Here is a 26,728-nt window from a genome sequence, read left to right on the forward strand (position 1 = left end):
AATTAATTTCTTTCTATTTTTAGTAGAGACAGGGTCTTGCTTAGGCTGGATTTGAACTCCTGACCTCGAGCAATCTGCCCGCCTGGCCTCCCAGAGTGCTAGGATTACAGGCGTGAGCCACCACTCCTGGCCAAGCTTGGAATGTTTCAAGATAAAGAGCTATTAATCAGAGAGCCTGCAAACATATTTGTTGTGTAAATTGAGGACCTGCAGGTTTGTCTTGCATACCCTTAGGCCAGTTAATGGGCTACAAAGGATGTCTCCAAGACCAGAGGGGGGGAGATGATAAGACAAGTCTGACCTCAGGGCAGGCAATAGGAAAAAAAAAGAACAAAAAGAAATAGAGGTCTTTATTTATTTATTTTTTATTTATTTATTTTTGAGACAGAGTCTCACTCTCTCTCTTTTTTTGTTTTTTTTTGAGACAGTCTCCTTACTCTGTTGCCTGGTGGCATCAGCGTAGCTCACAGCAACCTCAAACTCCTGGGCTCAAGCAATCATCCTGCCTCAGCCTACCTGGTAGCTGGAACTACAGGCACATGCCACCATGCCCAGCTAATTTTTCCTATTTTTTTTTTTAGTTGTTTGGCTAATTTCTTTCTATTTATAGTAGAAGGGGGGTCTCCGCCTTGCTCAGGCTGTTCTCAAACTCCTGAGCTCAAGCAATCTTCCTGCCTTGGCCTCCTAGAGTGCTAGGATTACAGGCGTGAGCCACCACGCTCAACCTAAAGAGATCCTTTAGAAAGAGGTCTTGGAGACTAGAAAGAGGTCCTATTGAAATTTTTTTTTTTTTTGAGACAGAGTCTCGCTTTGTTGCCCAGGCTAGAGTGAGTGCCATGGTGTCAGCCTACCTCACAGCAACCTCAATCTCCTGGGCTCAAACAATCCTACTGTCTCAGCCTCCCGAGTAGCTGGGACTACAGGCATGTGCCACTATGCCCGGCTAATTTTTTCTCTATATATTAGTTGGCCAATTAATTTCTTTCTATTTATAGTAGAGATGGGTCTCGCTCTTGCTCAGGCTGGTTTTGAACTCCTGACCTCAAACAATCCGCCCGCCTCGGCCTCCCAGAGTGCTAGGATTAAAGGCGAGAGCCACCGTGCCGGCCCCTATTGAAACATTTATAGATGAAATAATGTTATGTTTAGGGTTTGCATCAAAATAATATACAGGAGGGGATAAAATGGGCAGGGTATAGAAGAAGCAAGATTCACCATGAGTTGATAATTATCGAAGCTGGGTGATATGTTTGCAGGGCTTCATTGTACTATTATGTCTACCTTTGTGTAGGTTTGAATTTTTTCATAGTAAAACTCCTAAGAAAAGTTATCTGTTAAACTGCTTATTGATCTTGACTTGAGATAAAGTGAGCTGCAGAGAACAATGTCCCCTTTGGCCTTCATGGTTAACTTGGCCTGCAGATTTCCTCCATTGTTCATCTATTACTGTTGTTTTCTGTACATTTTCCCATAGTGCATGCTTGTAGGTTTGTGGTTTAGTTCATGAAGCATATTTGAATGATTTTATGTCACCGTATAGAACAGTGATTTTTTTGGGTTCAAGGAGGGACAGTGAAGAGTGGTACATGTAGTTGGAAAAAGCCTATTCTGTATCATAGTTTTATACTTGAAAATAAAGAGTTTATTAATAATTGTATTATAATATCATCTGCAAAAAAAAGGTCCTGGTAAAATTTCTTGGCTGGGAAGCTGTATCAAAGTAGCAACTCTCAATGGAAGATCTATTTCACCAAAGGTTTTATGTTTATTAAAACATAAAGCAATCCTCATGCCTCAGCCTCCTGGGTAGCTGGTACTACAGGCATGTGCCACCATATCTGGTTAATTTTTATATTTTTTTGTAAAGACAAGGTCTTTTAATGTTTATTAAAAGCCAGTTTTATGTTTTATTTATCAAAAGAATGGAAAAACACTGTTATAGAAGTCAAGACTACCCCTACAAAGTGCCAGGGTTATGCTACAATTTTTACAGAAAATTGAGACTTGAAGGCAAAGCAAGATAGCATCATAGCTGAACTTGAAAGTAAAAAAGAAAAACAGTATGAAAGATATTACTCTTTCTTACATACATACCCTCACACATGCCTTCCTTTTGTGGACTTATTGGTTCTTGTAGAATATTTACAATTTACCAGTTGATATAGATATCACCTTGATACGGGAAAAAAAGTACAGTCAGGTACATCCATGGGTTCTGCATTTGCAGATTCAATCAACTACAGATCAAAACTATTTGAAAAAAAATAACAATACAATAAAAATACAAATAAAAAATGCAGGATAACAACTATTTACATAGCATTTACATGGTTTTAGGTATTATAAGTAATCCAGAGATGACTTAAAGTATATAGTATATGGGAGGATGTGCATAGGCACTGTGCAAGTATTGTGCCATTTCAGATAAGGGACTTGAGTATCCATAGACTTTGATATCCCTGAGGGTCCTATAACCAATCCCCTGTGGATACTGAGAGGTGACTATATAAAATATCATTAAGTCATACATGTACAAATAAGTTTTTGTAAGTGTTTTGAAGCCTACTTTAGTGGAAGATTATGGAGGTTTTGGAAAATATGAAGCCTATAATAGTTATTCTTCTCAAATTCCTAAAAGCCAGGTGGTAGAAAAGTGTGATGCTTAACACAAAGTACAGTCATGCATCACATAACAACGTTTTGGTCAACCACAGACTGCATGTATAATGATGATCCCATAAGATTATAATGCCGTATTTTTACTCTACCTTTTTATGTTTAGATATGTTTACTCTACCTTTTTTATGTTTAGATATGTTTAGATACATCAATACCATTGTGTTATAAGTGCCAGTGTGTTATAAGTGTGATATTCAGATACAGTAATAGACTGTACAGGTTTGTAGCCTAGGAGCAATAGGCCATACCATATAGCCTAGGTTGTAGTAGGCTATACCATCTAGGTTTCTGTAAGTATGATCTATGATGTTTGCACAACAACAAAATTGCCTAAGAAAGCACTTTTTAGATTGTATTCCTGTTAAGCGATGCATGATTGTAATCACTTATGTAACCAGCCTGGGAGAGATACCATGGAGACATAGAGCAGCTTGGGCAATAAGCCATCTTGCTTGCCAATAGGCTATAGCTAGTTGTACTACTGACCAGCAATGCGTGTATATTTTAAAGGTTTTTTTCATGAATGTGATGCTTACACTATTGACCAACACCACATATAACTTTTAAAGGCTTTTTCATGAGTGTGAAGCACAAAACCCAATACATATTTGATTTTAATGATTACAGATTAATAGTTTAATTGTCCATTGATGATGAAAATTATGTGTGTGAAATTTGGTGATGTCTACTGTAAACATGCATTACTTTAAAAGTGTCTTTCTCTTGAAGCTCATTTGACATAGTCATTGTTGGTGGCGGAATTGTGGGGCTTGCCTCTGCCAGAACACTCATCCTGCGACATCCAACACTTTCTATTGGTGTTCTGGAAAAGGAGAAAGATTTAGGTAATGTATGTTATCATTGTTGGCTCTTTGGCTTACTTGGGCACCTGCTCGTTTTATCGGTTTGGAATCTTTCATGCTTGCTGAGTGTTGATGTTAGTATTAGTATCTTAGTTTGGGTTCTCCTGAAAGCAAAGCATAGGATAAAGACTTGGATGTAGGTGATTCATTTGAGAGGTTATCTGAGGAGGCAGGAGTGAGGGGATAGAGAGAACAAGATAGGGAAAGAGGAAAAGCCACATGAGGGTACATTATCAAGGTTGTTGCTGCGAGCTTGATTTCACTGGAATCTCTGAGGAACAATGTCTTCCAGGATTGTGCTCATTTATCCATCAGTTCCTGTCTCTGTTGGTTGAGTATTGCCACTAGTGATGTTGAGCACCCCTCATCCCAAAATAAAATAAGTTACCAAAGGCCCTGGGGCAGAATGCAAAGAGCCCTAGTGGGTCCCTAAAGTGGTTTGCTGGTAGTGAGAGGTGAGTTTGTACAGTAAAGTTGTAGCTGAAATCAGAGATGGGCTGGAGAGATGAAACGTGGATACCAGGGATGGCTGCTAGAGGAAGTTACCAGTGATCTGAACAAATTAGGGCAGAATTTTAAATAATGTGGTCTCTAACAGCTTCAATTATAAGTTTATTCTGTCACCTCTTATGTTTTATATGACTCATGTACTTTCTTTTACCTTGTTTCTCTTCTCCTATAGCTGTTCACCAGACTGGACATAACAGTGGTGTCATACATAGTGGAATTTATTATAAACCTGAATCCCTGAAAGCTAAATTATGTGTACAAGGTGCAGCCCTCATCTATGAGTACTGTAACCAAAAGGGAATTTCCTACAAGCAATGTGGCAAGGTATGGCTTTTTATTAGGGCCTTGACTTATTTATAACTAACATTTTCTTAGTGATGTTCAATATTGAAATTCTAAAAATACTTGGCATCTTCTTCCTTTGTATCTATGTGATCTGTGAAATGTAATGTTAGGGAATAACTAAAAAAATGATATTGTGATTTATTCCATGTAATTTTCTAAATAACAGTTTTATTGACATAATATATACACCATACCATTTGCCCTTTAAAAAAAATTTTTTTTTAAATTTTTTGTAGGGATATGGTCTCACTATGTTGCCCAGGATGGTCTCAAACTCCTGGCCTGAAATAGTCCTCCCACCTCCCCAAATGCTGGGATTATAGGCATGAACCACTGTGCCTAGCCATGTTCACCCTTTTAAAGTATACGATTCAGTTTTTAGCATATTCACAAAGTCTAATTTTATTTATTTATTTATTTTTTTGGAGCAGAGTCTCACTCTGTTGCCCGGGCTAGAGTGCCGTGGCATCAACCTAGCTCACAGCAACCTCAAACTCCTGGGCTCAAGCAATCCTTCTGCCTCAGCCTCCCGAGTAGCTGGGACTACAGGCACGGGCCACCATGCCAGGCTAATTTTTTCTATATATGTTTTTAGTTGGCCAATTAATTTCTTTTTATTTTTAGTAGAGATGGGGTCTTGCTCTTGCTCAGGCTGGTTTCAAACTCCTGACCTTGAGTGATCCTCCCGCCTTGTCCTGCCAGAGTGCTCGGATTACAGGCGTGAGCTACCTCGCCTGGCCTACAAAGTCTAATTTTAGACTACTATTATCATCCCTTCCCCCCACAAAAAAACCCCTCATACTCATCAATAGTCACTCCCCATTCTCACCTCCCCTTGGCCCTAATAACCACTAATATACTTTCTGCTTCCATGTATTTGCCAAGTTCATCTGTGTTGTAGCATGAATCAGTACTTCATTCCTTTTTGTGGCTGAAACAATTTTGCATTGTATGGATATACCACATTTTGTTTATCTGTTTGTCAGTTGATAGACATTTGAATTGTTTCCACTTTTTCGCTGTTATGGACATTTGTATACAAGTTTTTGTGTGAATGTATGTTTTCATTTCTCTTTGATGTATACCTGGGTGCGAGTTGTATGGTAACTCCGTGTTTAACCTTCTGAGGAACTACCAAACTGTTTTCCAGAGTTCTGCACTATTTAATAATAGTAATTATGAGGATTGTGATTTCTCCATGGCCTTGCTAATACTTATTATTGTCTTTTTTATTTTAGCTCTCCTAGTGTGTCGATATGAAAGGATATCTCATTGTAGTTTTGATTTACATTCCCCTAGTGATTAATATTAAGTGTCTTTTCTATTTTTTCCTTATTAAAAATTATTTTTTGACAAAAATCGTATGTATTTATCATGTACAACATGTTGTTTTGAAATGTGTGTATGCATGGAATAGCTAAATCTAGCTAACCAGCATGCATTACCTCATGTACTTAACTTTTTTTTAACGATAAGAACACTTAAAAAAGTCTCTTAGCAATCTTCACAAATACAATATATTGTTATTAACTGTAGTCATCATTTTGTGTAATAGATTCCTGAATTTATCCCTCCTATTTAACTGAAATTTTGTTTCCTTTGACCATCTACCTACCCCTTCCCCTACCCCTAGCTCCTGGTAACCACTGTTCTATTCTACTTCTATGTGTTCAACTGTTTTAGATTCTACATATAAATGAGATCATGTGCCATTTATCTTATTGTGCCTGGCTTATTTCATTTCACATAATGTCCTCCAGTTTCATCCATGTTATTGTAAATGACAGGATTTTCTTCTTTTTAACTTAATAGTATTTTATCATGTATATTTGCCACATTTTCATTACCTGTTTATCCATTGGTGGACACTTGGCTATTGTAAATAATGCTGCAGTAAATATAGGAATTCCCATATCTCCTTAACATATTGATTTTATTTTCTTTGGATATATACCCAGTAGTGAGATTGCTGGATCTATGTTGAGGATCTTTTCATGTGCTTATTGGCTGGCCATTTATGTAGTTTCTTTGGGGAACTGGCTATTCAAATCTTTTACCCATTTTAAGATTGCATTATTTGTCTTCTTATTGTTGAGTTGTATGTGTTTTTATATATTCTGGATACAGTATAGCAGGTATGTGATTTGAAATATTTTATGCCATTCTGTAGGTTTTCTTTTTTGCTTTATTGATGGGATCCTTTGAAGCACTAAAGTTTTTAATTTTGATGAAGTCCAATGTATCTTTTGTCTTTTGTTGCTCGTGCTTTTAGTATCATATCTAAGAAATCATTGCCTAACACTGCATTGTAAGAATTTCCTCCAAAGTTTTCTTCTAAAAGTTTTGTAGCCTTACTTCTTATAATACGTTTAGATCTATGATCACTTTTTAATTAATTTTGCTGTATATTGTGAGGAAAGGGTCCAACTTCATTCTTTTGCATGTGGATATCTAGTTGTCTTGGCATCATTTGTTGGAAAGACTATACTTTCTACATTAATTATTTTGGCACTCTTTTAAAAAATCAGTTAAGCATAAATATTTATGAATTCTCAATTCTATCCCATTAATGTATATGTCTATCTTTATGCCAGTACAGAAAGTGTGAGTCCTCTAATTTTTTTTTCTTTTTTCTTTTTTTTAGTTTTTTCCACCCCCTTAATCCTATGACAGACTAAACAGTTCTTCTTTTTCAAGTTTTTTTTGATTATTCTGGTACCCTAGCATTTCCAAATGAATTTTGGGGGCAACTTGTTAATTTCTCCAAAAAGGCAGCTGGAGTTTTTAATAGCAATTGTGTTGAATCTATAAGTTAATTTGGGTAATATTGATATCTTAACAATATTAAATTTTGCAGTCCAGGAAGATAGGATTTATTTCCATTTATTTAGATTTTCTTTAATTTCTTTCAGCAATGTTTTGTGATTTTCAGTTACTGTTTTTGGTTGTTTCAGAGATGAGGTCTTCTCTACATAGCCCAGGCTAGACTCGAACTCCTGGCCTCAAGTGATGCTCCCATCTCAGCCTCCCTAGTAGCTGGGACTACAGGCATGAGCCACCATGTCTGCTTAATCTTGTACTACTTTTGTTAAATTTATTTCTCAGTATTTTATTTTTTGTGATGCTTTTGTGAGGGCAATTGTTTTCTTAATTTCATTTTTAATTATTCATTGCTAATGTATAGAATATGATTGATTTTTGTATACTATTTTTTTATCCTGCAACCTTGCTGAACTCATTTATTAGTTCTGTGTGTGTGTGTGTGTGTGTGTGTGTGTGTGTGTGTATTCCTTAGACTTTTCTATATGCAGGATCATGTCATCTGCAAATAAATTAGTTTTACTTCTTTTCCAATTTAGATGCCTTTTATTTATTCATTTTGCTTGCCTAATTTCTGTAGGTGGAACTTCCAATACAGTGTTGAATAGAAGTAGTAAAGGTGGACATTCTTATGTTGTTCTTGATCTAATGAAGAAAGCATTCAATCTTTTACCCTTAAGTATGATGTTAGATGTGGGTTTTTTGTAGATTCCCTTTATCAGGTTGAGAAAGTTCCTTTCTATTCCTAGTTTGTAGAGTGTTTTTATTATGAAAGTGTTGGATTTTCTCAGATACTCTTTCTGCCTCTCTTGAGGTAATAATGTGGTTTTTGTTCTTTGTTAATATAGTCTATTACATTAATTGACTTGGATGTTAAATTGATCTTGCATTTCTAGGATAAATCCCATTTGGTCATGGTGTATAATCCTTTTTTATGTTGCTGCATTCAGTTTCTTAGTATTTTGTTTAGAGTTTTTGCATCAATATTTGTAAGGGATATTGATGTGTAATTTCTTGTGATGTCTGGTTTTGGTATCAAGCTAATATTGGTCTCACAGAATTAGTTTGGAAGTGTTTCTTTGCCTTGTTTTTTGGAAAAGTTTATGAAGAATTGGTATTAATTTTTTTTTTAAGGCCGGGCGCGGTGGCTCACGCCTGTAATCCTAGCTCTCTGGGAGGCCGAGGCGGGCGGATTGTTTGAGCTCAGGAGTTTGAAACCAACCTGAGCAAGAGCGAGACCTCATCTCTACTATAAATAGAAATTAATTGGCCAACTAATATATATAGAAAAAATTAGCCGGGCATGATGGCACATGCCTTTAGTCCCAGCTACTTGGGAGGTTGAGGCAGAAGGATCGCTTGAGCCCAGGAGTTTGAGGTTGCTGTGAGCCAGGCCGATGCCATGGCACTCACTCTAGCCTGGGCAACAAAGTGAGACTCTGTCTCAAAAAAAAAAAAAAAATAAAAGAATTGGTATTAATTTTTTTTTAATTTCAGCATATTATGGGGATACAAATGTTAAGTTTATATGTATATTGCCCTTGCCCTCCCTCCCCCCTCGAGTCAGAGCTTCAAGCGTGACCATCCCCCAGACGGTGCTCATCACATTCATTATGTATGTATATACCCATCCCCTCCCCCCTCCCATCTGCTTGACACCCAATAAATGTTATTCCTATGTGTCCACTTAGGTGTTGATCAGTGAAACCAATTTGCTGGTGAGTACATGTGGTGCTGGTTTTTCCATTCTTGGGATACTTAGTAGAATGGGTTCCAGCTCTATCCAGGAAAAAACAAGAGGTGCTATATCACCATTGTTTCTTATAGCTGAATAGTACTCCATGGTATACATGTAACACATCTTATTAATCCACTCATGTATTGATGGGCACTTGGGCTGTTTCTACTACAACTTTGCAATTGTGAATTGTGCTGCTATAAACATTCAAGTGCAGGTATCTTTTTTATAGAGTGACTTTTATTCTTTTGGGTAGATGCCCAGTGGTGGGATTGCTGGATCAAATGGTAGATCTACTTGTATCGCTTTAAGGTATCTCCATATTGCTTTCCACAGAGGTTGCACTAGTTTGCAGTCCCACCAGCAGTGTAGGAGTGTTCCTATCTCTCCACATCCATGCCAACATTTATTGTTTTGGGTCTTTTTGGTAAAGCCCATTCTTACTGGAGATAACTAATGTCTCATTGCAGTTTTAATTGCATTTCCCTGATGATTAGAGATGTTGAGCATTTTTTCATATGTTTGTTGGCCATTATTCTGTCTTCTTTTGAAAAGTTTCTGTTCATGTCCTTTGCCCACTTTTTGATAGAGTTTTGTTTGATTTTTTTCTTGCTGATATTCCTGCATTCTAAATAGATTCTAGTTATCAGCACCTTATCGGATGTGTAGCATGCGAAAATTTTCTCCCATTCTGTAGGTTGTCTGTTTGCTCTCATGACTGTTTCTTTGGCTGTGCAGAAGCTTTTTGGTTTGATCAGGTCCCATTAATTTATTTTTGTTGTTGCTGTGATAGCCTTTCAGGTCTTCTTCATAAATTCTTTGCCTAGGCCAATGTCTAGAAGAGTATTTCCAACGTTTTCCTCTAGAATTCTATTAGTTTCATACCTTAAGTTTAAGTCTGTTACCCAGGGTGAGTTGATCTTGTGAGAGGTGAAAGGTGTGGATCTTGCGAGTTTTCAATCTCTTTACGTGTCATGGGTCTATTCACATTTTCTTTTTCTTCTTGAATCAGTTTCAGAAGTTTGTATCTTTCTAAGAATTTATTTATCTCACCTAGGTTTTTTAATTTGTTGGCATACAGTTGTTCATAGTATTTCTTTGTAGGTCTTTTTACTTCTGTAAAGTTGGTAATGTCCTTTTTTTCATATATATATATATATATATATATATATATTTTTTTTTTTTTTTTTTTTCTTTAGAGACAGAGTCTCTCTCTATTGCCCAGGCTGGAGTGCAGTGGCATCATCATAGCTCACTGCAGCCTCAAACTCCTTGACTCAAACCATCCTGCCTCAGCCTCCCAAGTAGATAGGACTAGAGGTGTGTGTCACTGCACATGACTAACCATCTTCATGATATTTTTTTTTTTTTTGAGACAGAGTCTTGCTTGGTTGCCCAGCTAGAGTGAGTGCTGTGGCGTCAGCCTAGCTCACAACAACCTCAAACTCCTGGGCTCAAGCAATCCTCCTGCCTCAGCCTCCCAAGTAGCTGGTACTACAGGCATGCACCACCATGCCTGGCTAATTTTTTTTCTATATATATTAGTTGGCCAATTAATTTTTTTCTATTTATAGTAGAGATGGAGTCTTGCTCTTTCTCAGGCTGGTTTCGAACTCCTGACCTCGAGCAATCTGCCTGCCTCAGCCTCCCAGAGTGCTAGGATTACAGGCGTGAGCCACTGCACCCGGCCTGTCTTCATGATATTTTTAAGAAAAAAAGCTCACGGTCACCATTAAATATGCTATGAGAAAAATTTTTTGGTAATATAGTAAAATGGTCCTGACAGAATGTTAAGTGAAAAAAGCAAAATATAAAACTGTATTTACAGATTTTATTTTTGAGTTGTAAGAGTTCTTGATATATTCTGGATACTAGACCTTTACCAGCTATATGATTTGCAAATATTTTTCCCATTCTGTGGGTTGTCTTTTTACTTTTCTTGAATGTGTCCTTTGATTTCATTTGTTTTTAAGATTAATTATTAATTTAAATAGTCTTTGCACCTTAATTAAAAGTATTACCTCATGAAATTCTGTTGACTTGTTGGTCTGAAATAATGATTTGTGAATTCTAATGCACCTACTTTCCTTTGCTGGTGACTAGTGAGGAAGGAAGAAACTCTACTTCAAACAGATACTTTGCCCAGAGTAATAGAAAAAAAGTTGTGAGTAAAGTTGATGAATATAGTGGTTTTTTTCCATCTATAATAGAATGCATTAGTAAATAGTTTGAAATTTATTCCAGGAAATAAAAGGGATAGTTTTGTCAGTAATATTCCATTACAATGAATACCAGCTGTCATTTTGATGTACTGATACTTCTTATTTTCTCACAGAAATAAGGCCATTCCCTTTTGGAAAAAAGAAATGTAAAGACTGAGCAACCTGTGCTTCTCTCCCCTCTGGGACTGAAGGAGTGTTAGTGATAAGAGTTGTGTTTGGCCAAGGTACATAATATTGGTACATAAATTGGCCAAGGTACATGACTGTAATAACAAGTAGCGATTGAGGCTATGTTTCACCTTCAGGGAAAATTTGTTTTACTGCCATTTTCTTAAAACAACTTTTCTTGGTAGAGGAAGAAAATAAAGTTATGGAGAGAGGAAAGAAAGGGAGAAGTAGATGATACATGAAGAAAAAATTTTTTTCTAAATCAGCCCTGTTTGAGTTATACGATAATTTATGCTTTTCCATTGACTCTATCTTTCATACCTGATGGAATGTTTAACTCTATCCATGTGCTTTATCGTTTTTATTTTCTGAAGCTTATAGTAGCTGTTGAACAAGAAGAAATTCCCAGACTTCAGGCCTTATATGAGAGAGGCCTGCAGAATGGTGTCCAGGGCCTGAGGCTGATCCAGCAGGAAGATATAAAAAAGAAGGAGCCATATTGTAGGGTAAGTGATTCACCAGGTTCATGCACATGTTCAAAGGGATGTTTTCATTTAGGCCTCCGTCCTATGACATGGAAGCTGAGAGTGAGTTTATAGGAGGCAGGAATCATATAAAATCAGTTAGATGATCCTGCCACAGAAGTAGTGAAGTGATATACAAGGGGACATTGCTGAAAACTTTGGACACCTGATTTCTTCTTTCCTTGTGAGAAAATATCAGGTCTGACCAACATAAATAAAGGCAAGAGGAGGTCTGAGACTATATGGCATGTTTAGAAAACATTGAGCCGAGAGGTGTGGTTGGGAACATAGGGTGTGTAGGGAGAGATGAGAGATGAGACTGGAAAGGCAGGGTTAGGCATTCATGCTAATAATTTTGAAGTTTAGCCAGTAGGCTGTGGAGAGCCACTGAAAATTGCTGAGGAGAGTAGCTACAGTGTCTGATCTATATTTTAGGAAGATACGGCTAGTGTGAGTTTGAAGGTTGGATTATAGAATATCTTGCTTAAAACATGTATAGGGAAAAAACAGATCTTTATTCATGAAAGAGACATGAATAGTAATATAGTAGTTATTCTGCATATTATTCCTCTTGGTGGAGGAAGAAAATAAAGTCATGAAGAAAGGAGAAGTAGATACATGAAGTAACTTTCACCAATAACCTTTCAGAGACTCAGCCCAACCCCCCAGTTCCACTGAGTGTTCCAATGAATAGCTGTATCTCCTCCTGTTTGCTCTCTTCCACTGTTTTATTGACAATATACAATAGCCAGACTGTCTTAGAGAGACCTTGAACTCACTACCAAGCAATACCTATCAAAAGCTTGGTTTAGAGAAACACTATGGGAGATAGCCTGGAGGATATGTAGACCATGTATTTGTTCCTCTCCATCTCTCCAAATATTCACAGTGGCACAACTACAGTGTTTTGTCTTCCCCATTGTACTCCTTGACTCCAGTTACTCTCTGAATTGTGCTTTGGTTTTATGACATCACTCTATGGAGAAGGTCATTGTATCAGTCACTGTGGCCTCTACTTGCAAGGATGTGGTTGAGGACATATGTTGTGTCACTGTGTTATACAACATCTTATTCTGAGAACCCTCAAGAGAAATTTCTCTTGGATCTTAGTTCTGAGAATAATTTTGATCTTCCTAAGCACAATTAGCTTGTTTTTATCTAATGGACACTGAATCATTTAACATATTGCATTGTCCTGTTTGCCTCGGCTGCAAGGAAACTCAAAGACACATTTGTGCCCCACTCCTGCCACATACCTTAAGCATAAATTTTTATTTTTATATACTAACTTCGCTCTTCATCTATCTTTCCACCCTTATTTTCTATCTGTCCCAATTTCTTGGAACCATAATGTACAGCAGATATCATAAATACATAGCCTAATGAATTTTTACAAAGCGCAACCAGCACCTAGGTCAACAAACAGAACATGACAAGCCTCCCAGTGCTTCCTTCATGCCCTCTACTAGTACTTTTTCCTGAAGGTTAACCACTGTCCTGACTTCTTACATCATGCATTATTGAATTTTTTATAAATGGAATCAGGTGGTATTTACTCTTTTGCATCTGGGCTTCTTGTGTTCAGTATTTGTTTATGAAATTCATTTATATTGTTGCATGTAGTTGTAGTTTGTTTGTTGTTGTGTATGATAGTCCCTGTATGGCTGTAGCATTATTCATTCTACTGTTGATGGGCATTTGGATAGTTTCCAGTTTGGGACTATTACAAATAGTGCTGCTATGAAGATTCTAGCACATATATTTTGGTGAACACACGTACACATTTCTACTGAGTGTATACCTAGGAGGGAAATTCTTAGGTTGCAATTTATACAAATGTTTAGCTTTGGCAGTTATCGCCAAAGAGTTTTCCAAAGTGTTTGTTGCAATTTATATTCTCATCCGAAGCGTATGAGAGTTCCTGTTGCTCTATATCCTCACCAACACTTGATATTATTTGTTGTTTTCATTTGAGCCATTCTGGTAGTTATGTAGTAGTATCACATTATGGTTTTAATTTACATTTCCCTGATGACTCATAAAGTTATGTGCCTTTTTATATGTTTATTGGCCATTTATATATTTTCCTTTGTAAGTACCTATTTGAGTCCTTTTCCCATTTTTCTACCAGGTTCACTGTCTTTCTTGTAATTATCAATTCTTATTAATTTTTAAAGTATATTATATGATCTGAGTCTTTTATATATGACTCTTTTATTATGTGTGTTTATAATACATACATATACACATATACATCACAAACATCTTCTATCACTCTAATGTTCCTAATATTTCACTTTCTTAATATCATCTTTAGGTGAACAGAGGTTCTTAATCTTAATGTAATCAACTTATCAATTTATGCATGTGTTTCTCTTTTATGCTTAGCGCTTTTTGTGTTGAGAAGTGTTTGCCCATTTCAAGGTCTGGAAGACATTCTATGTGTTTTTCTAAAATTTTTATTGTTTTACCTTTCACAGTTAGATCTGCAATTCATTTGGAATTGATTTTTGTGTACGGTATGAGGTAGGGGTCAAGGTACATTTTTTCTCCCATATGGACATCCAACTGACCCAGCACCACTTATCAAAAGAACCATTGTTTCCCCACTGCACTGCAGTATTTCCTTTGTGATATCAGGTGACTATATATGGATGGGTCTAGAGTGTGGACTCTGTTCTGTTTCTGTGTCTCTTTTTATGTTACTACCATAATGTCTTAATTACAGTAGCTTTTTAGTAGGTCTAGACATCTGGTAGAGTAAATCCTTCAGTTTTGTTCTTCAACATTGTCCTGGGTATGCTTGGATCTTTGCATTTCCATATAAATTTTAGAATTAATTCTCTAAACTTCGCAAGATAACCTGTTGTGATTTTTGACTGAGATTGCACTGAATTTGAAGGTCTGTTTGGAAATAATTTATATCTTTATAATATTAAGTCTTCCCATCTATGAACATGATACATCCTTCCATTTATCTGGATTTTGTTTAATTTATTACATAAGTTATTATGATTTTCAATTTAGAGGTCTTACATGTCTCTTAGATTTATTTCTAGGTATTTGATGTTTTCTGATACTCTCATAGATAGTATTGTTATTCAAAGTTCATTTTCTATTTGTTTATTACAAGTATATGGAAATATAATTGACTTTTGACTTTGTGTCCAGCTTTCTAGTTAAATTCACTATTGATTCCGATAGTTCCTTTATATTAATAAATTCTTTTGGATTTTCTATATATGTATCATGTTATCTGCAAATAATAATTATTTTATTTCTTCCTTCCTAATTCATATATATAGCCAATTCAATGTTTGATGTTAGTTTACATGATTTTTATATGTGTTTTTTGTTTGTTTTTAAGACTAGTCAAATGCAGTAGTGAAAAGGGGGGAAAGAGTAGAACAAGGAGTTTGATCTATGAATGACTATGAATAGTCAATTGAGATAACCAGCCTATTTGTTTATTTTTATAAGCCATTAATACTTCAGATCCTTTCTGCAAAAGGAAAAGATAGAAATACATTGTTTTCCTTTAAGTTATCTCTAGTTGTAAAGTTCAAATTGGGTCAAAATATGTAAGATTTTCTTAATTTGTATAAAGCTCCTAAGAGGCTGATAGTACTTAGGAATCCAAATAGGGTTGAATAAGTTCTTCATTCAAAGAAGGTCAAAAAAGGTCATAGTATCTTCAGCTCCAGCAAACCACCTCTTCCTTCCCTGAGATTCAGTCAGGATAATCAGTAGGTCCTCTTACTCCCCTTACCTCTCCCCATATATTTCTTATCTTCCTGAGATGGTGAATGAATGACTCATTTTTTTAAAAAGAGGACATATTTCACTGACTATCTCATTTTGGCTGACTACTTCTTTCAAGCTCTGGGCAAATACTAAATGGTCTAAGTCAAAGTTAGCAAACTATAGCCTGTGGGCCAAATCAACCTGCCACGTGTTTTTGTATGGTCTGTGAACTAAGAATGGTTTTTACATTGTTAAATGGTTAAAAAAAAAAAATTAAAAGAAGAAGAAGAATTTGTGGCAGAGGAAAATTATGTGAAATTCAAATTTTAGTGTCCATAAATAAAGTTTTATTGGAATATAGCCACACATGTTCATTTACGTAGTATCTGTGGCTGCTTTTGTGCCAGAGTAGTTGGAACAGAGATCATAAGCCCCACACAGTCAAACATATTTACTGTCTGGCCTTTATAGAAGAGGTTACCTACCCAATATAAATAGTAGGAAACCACTAAAGGATTTGAGCAGAACAGTGACATGTAAAATATCCTAATTTAGGAAAGTTAATCAAGTCAAGTTCTGGTTCATAGGATGGAATTGGACTGGGGGAGAGGAGAACCAAAGCCATTTATAGTTATTTTTGGATTATCTGATTCCTAACTAATATCTCTTATACATTGTAGATCAGTAATTCTCAGACTGCAGGGAGTTTTGACATATTATCCTTTATATTATCTTACTATATCCTCTCTGTTTTGTTATTAACTTGGATCTAACATAAGATGAGCAATATCATGCAGCTGCTAAGAAGTCATGCTGACATAAATTCACCTCTCACATCTGCTTCTTTAATGGCTGTTGACTTGGTGGGTTATAATTTTTCTAATCCTCTAACTTCCTTTTGTAAAATGAAGGTTCCCAGAATTTAATGAAATAATATGTGTAAGGCATTCAGTATATGTTAATCTCTCAAGAAATGGTAGATATTATTATATGTTTATTTAAACAATTCTAGTAAATTAAAATTGGTTTTGTTTGAAACATTTGGAGACTTTTTAATGATATCTGTTAAAGATAGAGAAATTTAGTTATGTGTATTCTTTCCCTCTGGTTTTTATTTACCCCTTTCCTGCTTTACTTTTTTCTCTTTTTTTTTTTTTTTTTTTTTTTTGAGATAGAGTCTTGCTCCATCACCCAGGCTAGAATGCAGTGGCATCATTATAGCTCACAGCAACCTCAAACTCCTAGGCTCAAAGCAATCCTCCTGCCTCCCAGAGTGGTAGGATTAAAGGCGTGAGCCATCGCCTGTTCGAATGCTTTACTTTTAACTCATTATTTTATCCTATTTATTTCCTTTAAGCACTAGTAATTCCTTTGTAGAGTGAAATAGGCTATTTAAAAACAATGGAGAGAGATCCTAGCATATTGTAAAACCAGGATTATGAATAACTCATGTAAGAGTTTACTGTTTACACTGATGTCATGCTTCAAGGAAAAAAAATACTGGTATTTTTTTAAGAGATTAAGAGATCAGGAGACTATATGAATGTGGAGGCAGGGAGTATATGGGAAATCTCTATACCTTTTGCTTAATTTTCTGTGAACTTAAAACTGCTCTAAAAAATAGTCCATTAAAAAACGAGATTAAACTCACTTCCTATTCCTAATCTATACAGTGCCTTACAAAACTACTGAGTGTGTTAAAAGACAAAATTACAACAAATTTAGATGAAAGATCTAATTGGCTTTTACTAGTGATTCATGAACCAAGGGAGCATTTCATCTAAAGATTTAGAAAAAGCACTCCTGATTAGGTGAGTAGAAGAGTTTGGCTTTTTTTTTGAAGCAGAGTCTCACTTTGTTGCCCAGGCTAGAGTGAGTGCCATGGCATCAGCCTAGCTCACAGCAACCTCAAACTCCTGGGCTCAAGCAATCCTCCTGCCTCAGCCTCCCAAGTAGCTGGGACTACAGGCATGCGCCACCATGCCCGGCTAATTTTTTCTATATATGTATTAGTTGGCCAATTAATTTCTTTTTATTTATAGTAGAGAGGGAGTCTCGCTCTTGCTCAGGCTGGTTTCGAACTCCTGACCTGGAGCAATCCGCCCGCCTCGGCCTCCCAGAGTGCTAGGATTACAGGCGTGAGCCACCGGGCCAGGTTCTTCCCTGATTTCTTGGAATGTCAGATAACCAGGTTGGTTTTGGTCTGGAGATAGGGAATTTTTAGCCTGAGTGACTCCATTTTGGTTTTGTCCATTGGGTCTAGTGCAGAAGCTCAGTCCCAAACAGTGTCCTTCTATAAATTTTATTTGACATATGCTTCCTGAAAGTATATTAAACCAATTGCTGTTTTATAGTTTTATGTGATTTTGATGGAATTTGGTTGTGAAACTAAGATGTCAGAATCTCACTGACATATTTTAAAAACATTAGAAGAGAGGATTTTAAATTTTCACAGCACAAGGCATGATAAATATTTGAGGTAATGGATATGCTAATTACCCTGTTTTGATCATTACACATTGTATACATTCATTAAAATATCACTCTGTATTCCATAAGTACAATTATTTCATGTCAACTAAAAATAAAAAGTTCATACATTCTAAAGATTTAAAAAATAGTAATAATAAAAAGGAAATTTTTTTCAAATTTGAATTTATAGAAAGAATCTCACTGACATGTTTCTATCAAATATGACCTTTGGAAATGAAACAATTGATAATTTCCTTCAAAAAGACATGCCAGGCCGGGCGCTGTGGCTCACGCCTGTAATCCTAGCTCTTGGGAGGCCGAGGCGGGCGGATTGCTCAAGGTCAGGAGTTCAAAACCAGCCTGAGCAAGAGCGAGACCCCGTCTCTACTATAAATAGAAAGAAATTAATTGGCCAACTGATATATATATAAAAAAAAATTAGCCGGGCATGGTGGCACATGCCTGTAGTCCCAGCTACTCGGGAGGCTGAGGCAGGAGGATCGCTTGAGCCCAGGAGTTTGAGGTTGCTGTGAGCTAGGCTGACGCCACGGCACTCACTCTAGCCTGGACAACAAAGCGAAACTCTGTCTCAAAAAAAAAAAAAAGACATGCCAACTTTTAACATGTTATATTTTATTTTTTTGAGACAGAGTCTCACTCTGTTGCCTGGGCTAGAGTGCTGAGGTGTCAGTCTAGCTCACGGCAACCTCAAACTCCTGGACTCAAGCAATCCTGCTGCCTCAGCCTCCCGAGTAGCTGGGACTACAGGCATGTGCCACCATGCTTGGCTAATTTTTTCTATATATTTTTAGTTGGCCAATTAATTTCTTTTTCTATTTTTTTAGTGGAGACGGGGTCTTGCTCTTGCTCAGGCTGATTTCAAACTTCTGACCTTGAGCGAACTGCCAGCCTCAACCTCCCAGGGTGCTAGGATTATAGGCACAAGCCACTGCGCCCTGCCAACATGTTATTTTTATTTGCTAATGAAAAGCTCTTTCAAACTTTAAGATTGGTGTCAAGAGGGAAAAAAATTATGCCTGAGCTGTTGACCCCCTACTGTAGATTTGGTCATGAGGTAAAAATGATTTGATTGTAGAGTTTGAAAAACAGGATTCTGGTTTTGTGGTGGTACTGAAATTTGGGGGATCTGGGAGATTTCATCTGATTGTTATCTGTTGTGTATCCTTGTGAAGAATTTAAAGATAGAAAAAATAGGAACAGGAGCCCATGATTCTTTATATCTTACTTGATTGAAAAAGCAAAACAAAACTTTTTACATGTTGTAAAGGTTAAGGATGAGTATGGATACTGTTCTCTGCACCTTGGAATGAGGTAGATATGTGTGTATAGGTAATAAAATTACATATATATGTGTATTTTTGTGTCTGATAAACAGAGAAACTGGTTGCTACTTTCCCAGGCCACTTTAACAAAGCTCCTAAGGAATTCCCCAGCCAAAGATCTGGCTCAGACCTGGTATTTTTTTCGATTTGGTTAAACCAAAATTTTCTTGTTTATCATGTGCCAAACACTATATAGGCACTGCTGATGTGAAGATGAGTAAGATGTGGCTGTCAACCTGAAGGGAGTTACAATGTAGCAGAAAATATCATTTTAATATAGTGATAAGTATTCTGATAGAGCTGATAAGTTCTCTGTTTTATACCAATGTAAGGGCACACTTTTAGCTTAGTCCAAAGGTTTAAGAAAACCTTCTCAGAGATGATCTCCCACCTTAAAAGATGAATGAGTTAGCCGGGCGCGGTGGCTCACGCCTGTAATCCTAGCACTCTGGGAGGCTGAGGCGGGCGGATTGCTCGAGGTCAGGAGTTCGAAACCAGCCTGAGCAAGAGCAAGACCCCGTCTCTACTATAAATAGAAAGAAATTAATTGGCCAACTGATATATATATATAAAAAATTAGCCGGGCATGGTGGTGCGTGCCTGTAGTCCCAGCTACTCGGGAGGCTGAGGCAGAAGGATTACTTGAGCCCAGGAGTTTGAGGTTGCTGTGAGCTAGGCTGACGCCACGGCACTCACTCTAGCCTGGACAACAAAGCGAGACTCTGTCTCAAAAAAAAAAAAAAAAAAAGATGAATGAGTTGAGTAACTTTTATAAAAGGTGTGTATCCTACTTCTCTCTGAGGCCTCCACAGAAGTGATGCACTTTGTGTAATGCCAAGATGTAATCATTAGTGTTTACATGTATTTAGGGGTGGCAATATATAGTGGAAAATATAGTCTGATTATTTCATAAATGTTGCTTGAATAAATTCCTCTCTTTCCCCCAACCTCACCACCACTGCCAGAAACAGTGGGGAAAATATCCATGGTACAGGATCACTTCTGTTTCTGCCAGGCCTTCTAGACATAAGCTATTTATTTGGGCAACTCTAAAGGGCTTCTTGGACCAGGTCCCTTTGAGAAGAAAACTAAGTATCACCAGTGGGATGCTCATGGAAAATTTTAAACTGCCTCTGTAAACTTTGACTTTGGAGAGTAACTCTTGCAGCTCCTTCTCGGGCACTTCCTAACTGCTACCTCTGACCTTGGCTCTGCTGATCCTTCTGCCTTGCCTTTAACATGCTTGGCCAATGACATATTCATCTGTTCCTCTGTCTCCTGATTGAGTTCTACTCCCAACTTTCCCTGTCCTGCTTGCCTGGTTCTTTTCTAGCCACCTGACTTGCCATGGCTTCAGATTTCAAGCTCTGACCTGCTGACCTGGACAGTGCATAACCAGCCTCCTGGTTAACAGACACAGCCAGTCTGTCTATCAGTGCCATCCTGACTTGGCTGCCTCGCACTGGCGCTGCAGCTAGTCCTGGGCCAGGGCATTGGATTGCTTGGCAGTGGTGACTCTTCACTTTCCCCCAATACACACTTATAGATGGGGCCACACCAGCATCTCATGAGGAGGGACAAAGCCAAGTCTAGAAAGAGAAAGAAAAGGGAAACCCTTTAGAGAAAGTCTGGAGTGGGAGAAATATTATATGTTTAAAGGCAGCCCTCAAAATTTCATTCCTTAAATATTTGAGTGCCTTCTATGTGTCATGCATTGTGCTGAGTTAATAATAAAGTATGAATAGGGAAGATATTTGGTATTCCAAAAAACTATTGATCCAGAACAAAGCACTTTTACAGCATGCTTTTATCCCTCTTGTTATCTATCATACTTGTCACATAGTTTTATGCTAGGTAAGGAAAATTTTGTGGACTAAACTCTTGGTATTATCCTAAATTAGCTTTCAAAGTTATTGAACCCAGAATACTATTTATAGGTTGAAGCTGAGTTATAGTTATTAACCTGTAAATGTAGGGATTATTGGGCAGTGACTAGGTCTAATGTAAAGTCTTCTGTGCAGCAAATGTATCAAAATGAAATGATTTCCTATTCTTGGTAAATGCTCTCATATTCTAGAAACAAGACTGTCAGGAAAACATTGAAGTTTGCCAAATGTTGCTTTCAGTTTGCGAAAAGAGATCATTGGGTGTTTTGTGAGTCTTTACCCTTAGCATGATCTGGCCATTTGAAAGCATTGGTTAGGGTTGGATGGCAAAGTCAAAAGCTTTTAGAGGCTAAGCAGGTAAAATGTTGAGATGGGGGTAGGGTGGTGAATACAAAAGTGAGATATTTAAAATGATATTATGTCAGATAATATTCTAAAACTGCAACAACAACACTGCTGTGCTGGCCCAACAATAGGACAGCAGAATTTTACCAGTTGCCTTACATTCAGCTTCTGGATGTTAAGTTATCCTGGAAACCAAGCCACCCTTTTAGGGGAAATTGATTGGGAGAACTGATAAATACACAGTAAGGCAACGGAAAATGGTACTATTGACAAGGATCACCAAAATGTAGTCCATATTTAGTGTGTGAAATTCTACTCTTATCCCTTTCTTCAGAATTAGAAAAGGCCAATGGCATTTTCAACATTCATTCCAAAAAATAAAATAAGCATGGGTTATAGTTCATTTTTCTAGAGTTTGGACATGTCTTGGGGGACAAAAATAGAAACAAACAAACAACCAAAAAAGTCAGGCTGTTAATTTCTTATATTATCTGAAGAGAAAGTTTGAGTTAGCCACATTAAAATCTTCATTCCATATTTGTAGTCTTGAATATAAGGTATAAGGTCTGCAGCAAATGAAAACAATGCTTCGCAAGCATTGTGAATAACTAGAACAACTCTGAGTTCTCACTGAATATGCATGACGTGATACACTACTGGGAAAATCTCAGTAGAGCATTTTAAAACATACTTGTTTGATGATATAGAATTTGACTCAGAATCAGATATGAGTCAGATCAGAAGCAGGTATGGTGAGGGATGAATAAATGGAGTAGCAGCTAGGAGAACCTGGCAAAATTAACTCCTCTAAGGAAGAAAATTGCTTCTTGATTATAGAAATTTTCTTATTTATCTTTTTTTTAATGTTTTTTATATGTTAGACACATTATATATATGTTGTTTGTTTTTTCATAATTCTGTCCCAGGGTCTAATGGCTATTGATTGTCCATATACTGGCATTGTGGACTATCGGCAGGTGGCTTTGTCATTTGCCCAGGATTTCCAAGAAGCAGGTGGCTCTGTCTTGACCAGTTTTGAAGTAAAAGATATTGAAATGGCTAAAGAAAGCCCTTCTAGAAGTAAAGATGGTAAGCCATAACAGTACAACAATGAATAAGTTTTAAAAATACAGTATAGCAGCTGTTTATGTAGCATTTATGTTGTAAGTAATCTAGAAGGGATTACTTCTAGCAATCCGCCCGCCTCTGGGAGGCTGAGGCAGGCGGATTGCTCAAGGTCAGGAGTTTGAAACCAGCCCGGGCAAGAGCAAGACCCTGTCTGTACTAAAAATAGAAAGAAATTAATTGACCAACTAAAAATATATATACAAAAAATTAGCCGGGCATGGTGGCTCATGCCTGTAGTCTCAGCTACTCGGGAGGCTAAGGCAGAAGGATCGCCTGAGCCCAGGCGTTTGAGGTTGCCATGAGCTAGACTGATGCTATGGCACTCTAGCCTGGGCAACAGAGTGAGACTCTGACCCAAAAAAATAAAATAAAGTATATGGAGAATGTGTGTAGGTTATATGCAAACACTATGGCATTTTATATAAGGGACTTGAACATGTGTGGATTTGGGTATCCTTGGAGTTCCTGGAACCAATCTTCCATGGATACTGAGGGATGACTGTACTTGTATTGACTTGTTAAAAAAACTTGGGATTGTTTTTCCCTGGGGTAGTGCTGGTGGGAGGGCCACTAGGAGGCAGGCTAGAGTGGGGTACAGAACCAGAGGTAGGTGTAGAAGGGACAAGGGTGAGACTGAATGTGGGAGACCAAGGACTCTGGAAGGTCTTCTGTGATAGAACTAGGCACTGATCAGATACTTCTGACTGGTACTAAAATCTGGCAAGGCTGTTTATGGAAAATTAGCCCTCAAACACTTCCCGGTTAGAGTTGGAGTCCATTGACAATCCTTGTTAGAAATGCAGATTTTAGCATCACCCAGATTTACTGAATCAGCTTAACCTGGAATAAGCCTTTAGTGATTCTTAGATACACTGAGTTTCAGAATGATAGCCCAATGTCATAAAATGGCTCAGCCTTTCTGAACTACCTTTCCCTCCTCATTTAAGACTACACTTAGAGTTTGTTTTGTTGCTCTTTAATTTTTTAAAGACTTTTTTAAGGCTTTAATTTTTTTTTTAACTGAATGAAAGATTTTTAAGCCTTCTATTGGCTGTTGGGAAATTTGAAGGAGAAAAGAAGTAGTGCTCTGTTCTTTTTTCCTTGACAAGTTTTTAAGAACATGTAGGCCATCTGAATCATTCTCAGTGTCCTCCTGAATTCTAAAATAATCAAAAATTTTAAATAATTAAGTTTGTTATAGGTAGGTAGCATAATAAATCAAATTTATGTTGCAGGTAGATTCTATTCTTCATTTGCCATACATCTGCTTTATAAGACTTTGAGATCCAATGTATCTGAGTGGGAACTCAGATTAAATAAATGGTCAGTTTATTATAAGAAGTTTTTTTTTTGGCCGGGCGCTGTGGCTCACGCCTGTAATCCTAGCTCTTGGGAGGCCGAGGCGGGCGGATTGCTCAAGGTCAGGAGTTCAAAACCAGCCTGAGCAAGAGCGAGACCCCGTCTCTACTATAAATAGAAAGAAATTAATTGGCCAACTGATATATATATAAAAAATTAGCCGGGCATGGTGGCGCATGCCTGTAGTCCCAGCTACTCGGGAGGCTGAGGCAGGAGGATCGCTTGAGCCCAGGAGTTTGAGGTTGCTGTGAGCTAGGCTGACGCCACGGCACTCACTCTAGCCTGGACAACAAAGTGAGACTCTGTCTCAAAAAAAAAAAAAAAAAAAAAGAAGTTTTTGTGTTGTGATATCTCTTCTCTAAACAACCTAGAACCTGTAAGGAATCAGGTAACCAACACTTGGACACAAGTTTCTCATATCATAGCTTTAGTCCTATTGGAAAATGTATACTGACTTATGATAATCCATTGTACAGCATGATTTCCAGGATTATAGTTTAGAGAAAAACTGGGATGTCTCTGTTGGAGCTGAGGTGGGGAATGGTTTATAAGCATAGATTAGATGAGTTAAAATAAAACAAGGTAGAAACATGCTAGAGTTTTATATATTGTCAAGTATGAACTAGTTTAATCTTGTTACTTAGTAAAAAGCTTCAGAATGAAAAGTAGGGTACAGTCATGGTTATGACAAAGAAGATCATTTAAGTTTGTTACTAGTATAATAATTCAAATAATGTTGGCCTTCTTTTGCTAAAAATAAATCTTTTACTAATTCTTTTTTTTTTTTCAGGAATGAAATATCCGATTGTTATAAAGAATACAAAGGTAAAGATTCTTTATCAAAACCGTTATCTACTTTCATCTCCTCCCCTTTCCTAAAAACTTGAATTAACCCACACTGCTGTATTTTAAGTCATTGAATAAAATATATCTTTTTTTTTTTTTTTTTTTTTTTTTTTTTTTTTTTTGAGACAGAGTCTCACTCTTTTGCCTGGGCTAGAGTGCTGTGATGTCAGCCTAGCTCACAGCAACCTCAAACTCCTGGGCTCAAGCAATCTTCTTGCCTCAGCCTCCTGAGTAACCGGAACTACAGGCATGCGTGCCACCATGCCTGGCTAATTTTTTCTATATATTTTTAGTTGGCTAATCAGTTTCTTTCTATTTTTAGTAGAGATGGGGTCTCACTCTTGCTCAGGCTGGTCTCGAACTCCTGAGCTCAAACGATCCACCCACCTTGGCCTCCCAGAGTGCTAGGATTACAGGCTTGAGCCACCGCACCCGACCTGAAATGTATCTAATGTAAAAGTAATTCTGAGGGATATTCTTTTAGAGCAATTTAACAGCTTTCATTCTAAGAAGGGTTTCAAGTTGGTAATGTCTTTAGAAAGTGGCTGTGCTAGCAAAGAATAGGATTATAAGCACTTGGAGTGTTTAATTTTAAGGTAAAACTGGTAGATATTTTATCTCGCCGCCTACTGCTCTACATTGACTTATTGGCTCTCTACTAATTAGAAGACTTTGGTGGTAGTGGGGTGTGAAGTTTGTGTAGAGGGAGATGGACTGCTGTCGTTCATCTTCATAGAGTCTTAAAGCAAGAAACATTAAATGGCACAGAAGCATGGGTTCCCCAAGGTTTATGCAGGGGAGCAGGGTCATCAATGAATGCTACAGGATTGATTATAGGAATTAGGCTTTACACAATTGTGAAAGGATCTGGGGAAGTAGAGGTTCAGAAGGGAGTTGGTGGATCAGTAGTTGGGAAACTTCTGGATATGGAGCTGGAATTCACTGGGCAGTGGGTGTCTGTCTGGCATAACACTGAACTAGGCTGCCCTTCAGAGAATAGTGGCTGCTGTTTTACTTCTGCCTGCAAGTCATATGCAGTTCTCTTCTGGTCAACTTTAAGTTGAAATCATGCAGAGAAGGATTTTGTCAAGCACAGTTCCCAGCTTAACCAAATTGACAGAGTACAATCCCCTGTAGTCCCCTGCTTGTTAACTTGACATCCACTCGCATCCCTTATAACCATATTTAGCTTACAAATAAAAACAGTAGTAAAAGTATGCTTCCACTTAATAAGATGTAACTATCCCTCATAAAACCAAAGACATGCTAACTCTCTTCAAAAAAGATGCAGAGTCTACTTTATCCATCTTTGAGTGATGTTCATTCTTTCTTGTAGTCATACTCTCCCTTCGAGATCCTGTAACTTAAATACTGAGATAAAAGGTTAACCACTCATTAAGCATCTTAGATTAATTGTTCTCAACTGGAAGTGACTTTGCTTCCAGGGAACATTCAGCAATGTCTAGAGACATTTTGTGTTGTCACAGCTAGGAGAAAGGGAGGGGCGGTGCTACTGGCATTTAGTGGGTAGAGGCCAGGGATGTTGCTAAACATCCTTCAATGTGAGGAACAGACCCCAAAACAAAGAAGTGTCTAGCTCCAAATGTCAGTAGTACTGAGGTTGAGAAACTGTGTTAAATAATGGAGGAATGGTAGAGATAAGTGTATTAGTCTTCTCAGGCTGCTGTAACAAAATACCACAAACTGGGTAACCTAAACAACAGAAATTTCTTCTC

At 37.4% G+C, this 26,728-nt stretch overlaps 1 protein-coding gene across 1 annotated transcript in view; it reads left to right on the plus strand.

The window, feature by feature from the left end:
- Nucleotides 1-26,728, plus strand: part of L2HGDH (L-2-hydroxyglutarate dehydrogenase) — a 52,619-nt gene that overhangs the window by 4,094 nt on the left and 21,797 nt on the right. The window contains exons 2-6 of the mRNA XM_012757897.3: nt 3,409-3,524; nt 4,225-4,376; nt 11,720-11,851; nt 22,586-22,748; nt 24,937-24,971. Of these exons, the coding sequence (XP_012613351.1) occupies nt 3,409-3,524; nt 4,225-4,376; nt 11,720-11,851; nt 22,586-22,748; nt 24,937-24,971 (598 nt within the window). The remainder of the gene's footprint in view (nt 1-3,408; nt 3,525-4,224; nt 4,377-11,719; nt 11,852-22,585; nt 22,749-24,936; nt 24,972-26,728) is intronic.

The sequence above is a fragment of the Microcebus murinus genome, chromosome 6 (assembly GCF_040939455.1).
Source record: "Microcebus murinus isolate Inina chromosome 6, M.murinus_Inina_mat1.0, whole genome shotgun sequence".
In the NCBI taxonomy this organism is placed as follows: Eukaryota; Metazoa; Chordata; class Mammalia; order Primates; family Cheirogaleidae; genus Microcebus; species Microcebus murinus.